The 11,606-nt window shown below is 43.1% G+C and overlaps 1 protein-coding gene across 1 annotated transcript; it reads right to left on the bottom strand.

Moving 5' to 3' along the window:
- Positions 1 to 5,295: 5,295 nt before the first annotated feature.
- On the bottom strand, positions 5,296 to 11,266 carry LOC139388029 (peptidyl-prolyl cis-trans isomerase A-like). Its single transcript, XM_071134522.1, has 5 exons — positions 11,071 to 11,266; positions 8,594 to 8,624; positions 7,806 to 7,894; positions 7,104 to 7,276; positions 5,296 to 5,770 (listed from the first exon to the last, which is right to left on the bottom strand). The coding sequence occupies exons 1-5, from the start codon at positions 11,137 to 11,139 to the stop codon at positions 5,638 to 5,640; spliced, it is 495 nt and encodes a 164-aa protein (XP_070990623.1). The 5' UTR covers positions 11,140 to 11,266; the 3' UTR covers positions 5,296 to 5,637.
- Positions 11,267 to 11,606: the final 340 nt, after the last annotated feature.

Here is an 11,606-nt window from a genome sequence, read left to right as displayed (position 1 = left end):
CCACAATTACAACACTTAGCCTTCACATTGTTCCTATAGTAACCATAATCATGTTCCCCCCACAATTACAACACTTAGCCTTCACATTGTTCCTATAGTAACCATAATCATGTTCCCCCCACAATTACAACACTTAGCCTTCACATTGTTCCTATAGTAACCTTAATCATGTTCCCCTCCACAATTACAACACTTAGCCTTCACATTGTTCCTATAGTAACCATAATCATGTTCCCCCCACAATTACAACACTTAGCCTTCACATTGTTCCTATAGTAACCATAATCATGTTCCCCCCACAATTACAACACTTAGCCTTCACATTGTTCCTATAGTAACCTTAATCATGTTCCCCCCACAATTACAACACTTAGCCTTCACATTGTTCCTATAGTAACCTTAATCATGTTCCCCCCACAATTACAACACTTAGCCTTCACATTGTTCCCATAGTAACCTTAATCATGTTCCCCTCCACACTTGGCACATCTTTTATTTTATTTACACTGAACAGATACGTGTTCCAATCTTTGTCATTTAAAACACTGCAATTCTCAGTCAAATGTCCTGTACTTTTGCAAGCAAAACCTTCTCAAACCTCAGCAGTACTGATAAGCTTTCATTTCTTTGACCCTCTTTCCTACTGATCAACCTTTTGGCCTCAATCACTCTGCCTCCCTTCACATGTTCTTTAATATCATCTATGGACATAGAGTGTCCCCAGAAATGGCTCCCCTCAATTTAGCATAAGCTCTGGGGACAAGGCTTTTGATCTTCTTCCCATTGAGTTTCCAGTTGAAGAATCTTCCCAAGCAGAGTGTGGCTAGCACAGAATATTAGCATTCTACCATTTCCAACTTCACCTCTTTTTTTAAGTCATTGGTTAATCGGATAGGGTGTAGCTGCGTCCCTCTGGTCACATCAAACACCTTCGCAACTTTTCACTACAGACCATTCATGTCCTCCCCACCCATATCATCAGCACTATCAACCATATTGATCGCATTCCAGCGCAGCTGTTGCTACCAAATCACACTATTCGCCGCCATCACCACCCACTGCCAGACTTGCACAGGCACAGACGCCCATTCCTAGATACTAAATGCACTCACACTAAATAGTAACTCTATGACTATGCTGACCTCTGGTGGCGAAAGGTGTGAATTGCTACAAAGTTGCACACAAAAAGCAATGTCAACGATGCTCATCTCATCTAGTCCAGCCTACAGATTCTTGTAATGTATTAATCTAGACACTGGTACGTCACCAAATAATAGTCTACGGGTTGAAGAGTTCAAATGTCAAAAGCAGTCAAAGTAAAAACATTTGCATAACTCTGCATCATTGGGAAGGGCTCGTAAAGCAAGCATTTCACAGTAAAGTCAACACAATTTGATTTGCCTGCCTTGATAGCAGTGCATTGAAATGAGTTGTTACATTTGTACTGTATTTATTAGGGATCCCCATTAGCTACTCTTCCTTGGGTCTACACATATTAAAGGCACACATTTTTTGTAAATAATTGTACATCATATAACATTTAAACAAAATGTATTATAAACTGGGTGGTTCGAACCCTGAATGCTGATTGGCTGACAGCTGTGGCATATCGGACCGTATACCAAGGGTATGACAAAACACCTCAGGGGGGTTGTGTTATATGGTCAATATACCACAGCTAAGGGCTGCGTCCAGGCACTCCATGATGCGTCGTGCCTAAGAACAGCCCTTAGACGTGGCATATTGGACATATACCACACCCCTTGTGTCTCATTGCTTAAATACCACCATACAACAATGTTACAGTGTGTGTGTATAGAGGGCATGTGCTAGCATGTCTCTTCAGTGCGCTTTGTTCCATAAGGTTTCGTTTTCTGTTTTCTTTCTGATTATACTGGTTGAATGAGTTGCTTGATGGGGAATAGTTCCATGTAGTCATTGCTCTGTGTAGTACTGTGCGTTTCCCCGAGTGTTGTGGACTTGGACTGTGAAGAGACCCCTGATGGTATGTCTTGTGGGGTATGCATGGGTGTCTGAGCTGTGTGCACAGACAGCTCAGTGCTTTCAACATGACAATACCTCTCACTAAGACGAGTCATGATGAAGTCAATCTTTCCCCAACTTTAAACCAGGAGAGATTGACATGCATGCCATTGATGTTAGCTATCTGTGTACATTTAAGGGCCAACTGTAATTTGCCTATGTCCCTCTTTGTGGCACTACTGCCCAATAGTGACTAGGCAACTGTCACTACTGGACAGTAGTGACTATATATTTTTTAATTTAACCATTATTTAAACTGAGTCACATTGAGATTAAAAATCTATTTTACAAGAGAGCCCTGTACACATTACAATAAAAACAGAATATTTAAATATACGTGTATAAAACAATATAATTCAGCACAAAATTAACAAAAATAAACATTTCATAAAAGCAATCACATTCAACTACATAGAAGTCCTCGATCATTTAAACTGCCTGAGTGGCACCAGTACGCCTAGCTGCAGTGAACTCTGCATATTGTTCCACAAATTAGGGGCAAAGAAACTAAACGCAGATTTTCCTAAAACAAATCAAATCAAATTTATTTATATAGCCCTTCATACATCAGCTGATATCTCAAAGTGCTGTACAGAAACCCAGCCTAAAACCCCAAACAGCAAGCAATGCAGGTGTAGAAGCACGGAGACTGAAGGGATCTAGTGTTATCCATTCCTATGAACGTGTTAGGTAACTTATTATTCGTATCAAAATGAATGAAGTTTTATACGGAGGGAGTCTCTGTCAGATTGCTTTGTAAATAAATAGGAGAATGCAGCTCTCTTCTTGCAGAAAGATCCATCCCACATTTTTACAGACTACGAGTCCTAAAATGGTCCCCTGTGATAAAACGTATTGCTGAATGGTAGACTGCGTCCAAGGGTTTTAAAAAGGTTGTAGCATGCATGTAAACGATATCACCAACATCCAATACAGGGAGAAGCGTTGTTTGAACAATCTTCCTCCTATTTTTAATACTACGGCATAATTTATTTCGATATAAAAAAAAAATCTTGGATTTTTTTTATATGCGTTACGAAGGATAACTTGTCATCAATCCAGACACCCAGGTACTTATACTGAGAAACAAGCTCAAGTTGGGCTCCGTGTATAGAACAGATATGCAGGTCCTCAGGGTCAACATTTTGTGACCTAGGGAACATGCATGAGCTTGGTTTTACTTGTATTTAACACCAATTTAGGATCTGTAAGTGATTTCTGAATGGAATCAAAGTCATGCTGAAGTTCACAAACGCCCTGCTACCCTGAGGTGGCACAGGAATGCAAAACTGTCATCTGCATCGAGACGAACGCTACAAGAATTAGTGTTTCTATGTTCCTAATATACAAAGTGAACAATAATGGACCCAAAATCAAACCCGAGGATGAACCTCAAGAAATTCTGATTTAAACCCCATCTATCAAGATGGCTTAAGTTCTGTCGCTAAGATATGACTGGACAGTAGCCCACGTGCGACAAAACTAAGAACTGTAGGACTGGTTTTGTTGATAGCAATGTCAAGAAAGCCGAGCAGTGCTTTATTACGGACAAATCGCTCCATCATAGCTACCATTGCAGCAATATGTTGACCATGACCGTTTACAATCCAGGGTTATACCAAGCAGTTTAGACTCAACTTGCTCAAGTTCCACATTACAAGATTTAGTTTAAACAGTTTGTCCCCAAAACAAATGCGTTTCATTTTTGAAACATTTAGAAATAGCTTCTTACTTGCCACCCAGTCTAAAACTTACTGCAGCTATTTGTTGAGCATTGCCGATTTGAATTGCTGTGGCCCAATCCAGTAGATGCAGGTCACCTAAACATGTGTAGACCATGAGGTAGTAAGAGGTGGTCTTTATTGCAGTCCTGCTGTGCATCAGTTACTGAGAAGTGAAATCTTTAACATCTGATCACCCAAAAAACCCAGAGGTTACCAGTCAGCCAATGTACCATCAGATAAAAGCTCTTGAGTTTATGGTTAGAGACAAACCTCTTGGTTACTGGGAGGGTCAAATCATTAATACCATACACATGTTCTATTTTGTGGCACCATTTACAAATATTTGGGAGAAGTTCACTGGGTTCACGCCAGCTGTGCGATATACTCCAACCAGGGAAGCATGCAACAGTAACATGCTTTTGTCGAGACCTCATTTGGGTTGTTGAATAACTTCACATTACCAGAACAAAACCCACTGCCCCGGCAGTGACCATTTGTATGCAGTGCCATATAGACGGGTTGTTTAAGTTCACATGCAGTGAAATGCCTTCCTTGCCCTTCCAACAATGCAGTAATCAATATCGGTAGTACTAACACCCCCAAAAATATATACAGGGTCAGTGCCAATACCATCTTCACAATGTGGAGGGATACTGGTGTGGTAGTTATGTATAGGGGTATGGTGACTAGGCATCAGGGTATATGACAAAGAGTAGCAACAGCTACTATGATGGTATCTGAGTGTGTGTAGTCAGCATGAGTATGTATGCACAAAGTGTGTGTGTGTGTGTGTGTGTGTGTAGTGTGCATAGTCAGTGCAAAAAGACAAGGTCAAGGAATATAGCCTGAAGCCATTTAGCAGTCTTATGGGTTAGGGATAGCAGCTGTTCAGGGGCCTGTTAGTGTCAGACATGCGTCGGTAGCGTTTGCCATATGAAAAACAGTCTACGGCTTGGGTGGCTGGAGACCAAACAAGCCCAGGCCTTCCATTCACACCGCCTGATAAGAGGTCCTGGATGGCAGGGAGCCCAGCCCAAGTGATGTACTAGGCTGTCCTCACCACCCTCTGTAGCACCAAGCGATTGATGGTGGTGCAGTTGACATACCAAGCAGTGAGGCAGTCAGTCAAGAAGCGCTCAATGGTGCAGCTGTATAACTGAGGATTTGAGGGCCCATGCCAAATCTTTAACATTCTGAGTGGGAAGAAGCACTGTTGCACATTCTTCACGACTGTTTGCATGTGGACCCCTGAGTCCTTAATGATTTGGACACAGGAACTTAAAAGCTCTCGACCCACGCCACTGCTACCCTGTCAACGTGGATGTACCCCCAACCAAAACCTGGCATCAAGAAGATATAACTAGCCACCTAAAATTCCCCACATGGCACCTTAATTGTTGCTAACCATCCAGAGTGACAACACATTGAAATGTGTGCATCATTTGTGACCTCAGCTCACAGGTCTATACTGGAGAAAATGACACTTAAAAAACACACACATTTGATCCACTCTTACTCAATGACACGATTAAGGAATCTTTTGCCACTTTATTCAGAATTTGCTAAACAAATGTGGTCCTGATGGAACAATCCAAAAAATAAATTAAAAAAAACAAGCCAAATGAAACTAGTTCAGACAGGACAACCCGTTCAGTAAGGGAGAGGAATGGTTAAAAAAAATAATCTCACTTAAAGGGAATGTTTCTGATTACGGGGGAGGGGAGAGCTTCAGGGAGGGGTAGAAGGAAGGAGAGGTTGATGCTTAGAACTGTGTGGAGGGAGGGACCAAGGGATGAAAATCTCAAAGCTGGGTGAAAGGAGGCAGGGTGGAAAGGAGGGATGAAAGCGGAAAGAGCGAGAGGGAGGGTGCTCAGAGCTCTCCACAGTCAGCGATGACGACCTTGGCAGAGCATTTGCCACTGCTTGAACCCTTCTTCTCCATGTTAGCGACAATGCTGAGCCCCTCCACGACCTTGCCGAACACAACGTGCTTGCCGTTCAGCCTACAGAGGGAGAGAGCAAGATCAGTGCCTCTAAGGAGTAGTTCCTAAAAGACAGAAGTAATCCTGAGGCTTAGGGCAACCAGGAACACAAAAATATGTTTGTAGTCACAGGCTGTGACAATCATGGACTTACGGGCAAGGATTATTTGTCAGTCAAATGACGGGCATCGCTATAACAGTTCAAAATACACTTTCTCCTGTCCTTCTGCCTGGCACTAGCAGTAGGCACTGCAGCAGGGCCATTAGGTAAAGTATACTGAACAAAAAATATTTGAAAAAGCAGCATGCAACAAGTTCAAAGATATTACTACGTTACAGTTCATAAGGAAATCATTCAATTGAAATCGATAGATTAGGGCCTAAATAAACCTATTTCACATGACTGGGAATACAGAGACGCATCTGTTGGACAGATGGATTAAATAATTTTTTAAAAAGTGGTGAGGATCAGAAAAGCAGTCAGCCTCTGGTGTGACCATTTGCCTCATACAGCACGACACATCTCCTTCGCATCGAGTTGATCAGGCTGTTGATCGTTGCCTGTGGAATGTTGTCCTACTCCTCTTCAACGGCTGTGCGAAGTTGCTGCATATTGGGTGGGAACTGGAACACGTCGACCAAGAGCCTCCCAAACATGCACAATGGGTGACATGTCTGGTGAGTAGGCAGGCCATGTCTTAACAGGGACATTTTCATCTTCCAGGGATTGTGTACAGAGCCTTGCAACATGAGGTGACGGCAGCAGATGAAATCCACAACAATGGGTCTCGTCACCATCTTTATCGATGGCAATTGTGCTCATTGTCCGCAGCTTTTGCCTGCCCAGAGAAGCTTTGTGCATATTGAATTTCTGGGAGATTTTATTTCAGCCCATGAAACCAAAATTTGACGTTGCATTTATATTTTTGTTCAGAGTATATCTACTTAAGAAAAGATAGTTGTTATTATCTACTTTATCAGTCTTCATCCATGATCAGCTACACAATTCCTGTACCAGACCCACCATTGGTAAGAACATATTCACAGACCAGTGGTGCCCTGAAGGGCACTACTTTACAGTTGTTGGCCACGTCACTAGTGAGGATGCGTCTTAGTTGCCGCAGTTTGTGTGCGCATGTATCAGAGAGAAACCATTGAAGGGTCTGAGGCGTGTTGGGAAAGGTGGACAGCAGTTGTGTTACCATTAGGCAGTGTCGTCACAACCACAAGGTTAGGAAGACCAGATAAACATCACTTGCAGAGTATGCATGTAAATGATTCACTAGATCTCAAATGAACCAGTCTCACCAATTAGTGTCAACTTTGTGTGTGCGTGTGTGTGTTCGCCCCTCACCAGTCGGTGTTAGCAGTGCAGATGAAGAACTGGGATCCATTGGTGTTGGGGCCAGCGTTGGCCATGGACAGACAGCCCATGCCTGTGTGCTTCAGGGTAAAGTTCTCGTCGGGAAACTTGTTGCCGTAGATGGACTTGCCCCCGGTTCCATTGTGGTTGGTGAAGTCACCACCCTAGGGGAAGACAAAACATAAGGGACATCATTTATTTTGTATAGCTTCCCCCTTTCTCTAACAAGGCCACTGACAAGGCTCCGGTATTCGACAAGAACCCAACTTTGAGGCATGTTGGGGACTGCTTCAGTGTTGTCGCCATTAGGCAGTGTCATCACAACCACAAGGCTCAGAAGAACATTGTGAGAAAAACGTCACTTGCGTGTAAATTATTCACTCAATGAATAATATGGCTGGTAGGGGCCCAGCATTGGGCCTGGTTACACCAGCCAGATGTAAATCAGATCAGGGCCCATATTCAGAAAGTCTCAGGGGATAACTACCAATCTAGGTTCAGTCCCCCCCCCCCCCCCCATGTAATTCATTATTCTCTAAAAGGCAACAACTGATCCTAAATCAGCACTCCTTGTCCGAGACACTATGCATATCAGTGCAGATTGAGGAGCAGAAGCACTGAGTTTAGCACTTGAGTTTAGTCTGGAAACAGTGACCCAGATTCTGTTGCCAACCACCCAACCCCCCCACTCACCTGGCACATGAAACCGGGGATGATGCGATGGAAGCTGGAGCCCTTGTAGCCAAACCCCTTGTCCCCGGTGCACAGGACACGGAAGTTTTCTGGGGGGGGGCACGACACAGGTACCTTGTTATTATCAGCGATGTGTGCATAGCTGCTTAAAGGGATATTTCCAAATGTTGCCATTGAGGCCCTTTAGCAACTTCCTAGAGTCAGATGAACTTGGATACATCTTTTTTTTATTTTTTTTTTACATCAGTGTCCACTATGACTAGCATTAGCGCAATGACTGGAAGTCTATAGGTATAAATGCTAGCATGCCGATACCGCCAACTTCCTTCATACTGGACAGAGACAAAACTGGTATCCACAAGTTCAGCCGACTCAGGGGAAGTGGTTTAAGGGCCTCATTGGGATTTTGGCAAGGTATCCCTTTAAAGGCTGCATGAAGTCAAAATAGTGGTTCTGCACCTGATCACTGATATCTATCAAGATTGACCAGGGCCACTCAATTACAAACAGGAAGCAGCCTTGCATTGTATATGATATCTGATCATGCAGCGATGCGTTTGTCATGTAGCGTAGTTGGATCTAAATGCATGTTGCTGGCCTTTGGGGACCAGGGCTCACAGATAAGGTGCCATTGAAGGGTGTGAGGAGTGGGGAAGGTTGGACAGCATCAGTTGCTGCCATTAGTAGGTGTCATTCCAACCACAAGGCTTGGAAGACTATCGTGAGATAATCACTTGTAGAGTGTGTGTTAATTATTCAGGAATTGTCAATCATTGAAGCTGTCTTACCTGCAGTCTTGGGGACCACATCAGCAAAAAGCTGAAAGACGAGGGTTTTTCATTAGTATACTCAATCAATGAAGGGGAAACAGCATGCAGATCAATGGAGGTAGAGCTCAAGTTGTCACTAATGAATAACATGATTCTAAAATCAGGGTAATAAAAGACTACCGCTAAAGTATTGACCACAGGATCCAAAGCAGACAGAGTCTAACCCTCTTCGGATCTAGGTGTTGCTTCTAGACTTGTTCTGTTCCAATTTAGAACAACTCCCATGTGAGAACCACGAGACAGTAGGCAGGTTTCCATCGACTAAGGTTAATTAGACAAACGCAACATCAAATTGTGACTTGTGTAATGGAATCAGCAGATAGAAATTCTAAAGAGCAACCATTTCTCTGTTCAACAGGGATGGATGGATCTTCTGACCAACAATTCTGACAAATGAAAGTGTTCTTCCAATAAATGATGATTGCTATCACGTAACTATAAACTCTACTCCACATTTAATTCTAAATGCCTCCTGCTTGCAAAATTTGAAAAATCCATCTATAAATAGTTATTTGCAGGATGAGGATTGTCCCGACTTTCTCAAGAATGACTGAATTGCTTACTTTTCTGGTAAGCTGGCAAGTTTAAACCAATTATTTCAGCTCTACAGGTGTCACCATAGCACAGACCTTGATGTGTTCCCACAAATATTAGATTATTGCATTCTATGCTGGCTTTCTCAGGCTACCAGAGGTATGAAATACAGATGGCAGGGCATACAGGCTACCACCAATTTATTATGGCACTCTTCCCTTAAGGCACTGATTAAGGATCAGTTCACACAAAATCCTTTTAAATGCATTAGGAGGGATGGGATTATGTTAGATCAATTGGGCTATATTCTATTCCTGCCAAGTAAGTGTCAACCACCTGTGAAACGTGAATGTTGACATATAGGCCCTTTACAACACGCCTTTCACTCCACCAGGTTCCAGCTGACACAGCCACTATTCTCACTTCCCTCCTCCAGCCTGACACACCCCAGTACTTTTCCACTCCTTAGATGAGGAACAATTCAAGGAAAAAAAAGGAAGTCACCACTGCAGTCATTGGGCCAACGCTGTAGAGGCTGGTCTGAGGTCAGTTTTGAGTCTCACATGCCCTAATGTGGAAGGTAAAGATTTAGGGAGCATAGACTTCTCCTGGATCTGTGATTTTGCCCAACCTCTGTACTACACTAGGCTGGATAGGCTACAATGTTTAGCTTAGCAAGCAGTACCAGAGCTACTGGCATCATGGCCTATGGGTCATAAACAATGGAATCTGCACGGCCACGTGCTCCCTCCCACGTGATGACAAAAGGCTTGAAGATCAAATAGGAATCAAAAGGAAATGCGACAATAATCACCAAGTACTACAGTCCATTTTGCTATTTGGAAGCTACTGTGTAATGTTTAATCTTAAAAAGGGAAAGGCAGATTAGCGTTTTATCATCCTGGATTTCGCGCTGGCCTTAAATGCTTTTCGTGTGCGCCACAGCACCTAGTCAACAAAATCTGAGATTAATACCATTCACAATATCCTCATTATTTAGGAGGGAACGGGCATCCTGGCTCTAGTGCCACATGCTGTTTGAATGGAAAACATGATTGCAGTAGCTAACAGCAGCAAGGTTTCACCGCATAGAGAGAAATGCCAGGCAGCTGAAAATGTATGACCTTTACAGCATATTTCATAACAATGAACAGTTAGCATAATGTTACACCGCAGTACATTTGGCTTGCAGAGGGACCATGGTCCACATTCTCCCTGGTGCCTTAGAATGCTAATGGAGATGGGTGAATTACCAGATTAATCAATTCATTGATCGAAGCCAATACTTTGATTTGGTGCAATGTGCTTTTGAGGTACATTGGTTCCCGGCCTTCCAACCCCACATCCCTTCTTTCTCAAAATGGCATCTGGCGCGATGAAAAAAAAAATATGCTGAAAATGGCGACTGGTTAAAAACGGCATGTCCGGAAAACGTCAGTGAAACAGAAACTAACGTTATCTAGCCATGTTAATACAAACAACGCAATTGACCATTAACGCACGCATTTTGGAGTTCCAAGATCGCAGTAATTATCGAAAACTATGGACAAGACCGTTATTTTACGTCACGATTTAGATACCGACAAGAAAACAATGCCAAAATAAAACGTAAGAACAGCAAAAAACAAACCACAATCATTGTGGAACATTTTTGCAGATCAACTGAGGTTGGAGCAAAATTGGGGAGCTTTCAATGAAACGAAATACAATAGCAAGCTAACATTAGCTAGTTTAATCAACATGTCAAAGATGAAAGCACGTGGACCCGAGTCTGACAGCATCCCGGTTGCATGCAACTACCGGGCAGCTAGTTAAAGCAGACCCTAACGGGAATTAAGTAATCCTTTTAAAGTTAAAAAGCACCTTTACTCCCAAACAAGACGAGTTGTTCTACTCCTTACCTCAATTTCAATCCTGCCGGCGGCGGAATCGCCGATAGTGATGTCGAAGAAAACTCTGGGGTTAGGCATGATTGGGATTAAAGGATTTTAATTTCGTGACAATACACGAGTACAAGCCAAGTTTACTGGACCGTGCCGCAGCTGACTCGGAACAGAAACACTGCTGTGTACACAAAATATATATGCGCACCCCAGGGAAGCCTCAGGAGCCAATGCAAACCAATTAGAAGACTGGGACCACTGAGTGGCACGAGTTTAAACCAATTAGATGTCTCGGGGGGAATAAATTAGAACAATGGTTCCTTCCCTGCAAGCCGGTTTGATCAGCGAGGTTTGGGGACGTACTCGTGATTGGCTCATTATGGTGCATTCAAATGACGATAACACATACTGCCCAATGTTCTGCCAGGGAAAGTCTAGGCGTGTACTGTCGCTGGCTGGGCGTCTCCCGCGGAATAAAATCGCCACTATGGCTCAAATATAAAACCGAGTTACTAATGGCATTGTATGGCGCAATGTATACGAACTGGCAAGTG

This window comes from Oncorhynchus clarkii, chromosome 29, assembly GCF_045791955.1.
Source record: "Oncorhynchus clarkii lewisi isolate Uvic-CL-2024 chromosome 29, UVic_Ocla_1.0, whole genome shotgun sequence".
Classification (NCBI taxonomy): domain Eukaryota; kingdom Metazoa; phylum Chordata; class Actinopteri; order Salmoniformes; family Salmonidae; genus Oncorhynchus; species Oncorhynchus clarkii.
Note: the sequence above shows the minus strand (reverse complement) of the source record. Positions and strands in the feature narration are given on the sequence as shown.

What these genes read in the sequence shown, in the direction of transcription:
- LOC139388029 (XM_071134522.1), bottom strand. Translation starts at nt 11,139, where the DNA reads ATGCCTAACCCCAGAGTTTTCTTCGACATCACTATCGGCGATTCCGCC. An exon ending in TGTGGTCCCCAAGACTGCAG is followed by an intron (nt 7,895 to 8,593) that starts GTAAGACAGCTT and finishes GCCCCCCCCCAG; the next exon opens with AAAACTTCCGTGTCCTGTGC. An exon ending in TGCACTGCTAACACCGACTG is followed by an intron (nt 5,771 to 7,103) that starts GTGAGGGGCGAA and finishes CTCCCTCTGTAG; the next exon opens with GCTGAACGGCAAGCACGTTG.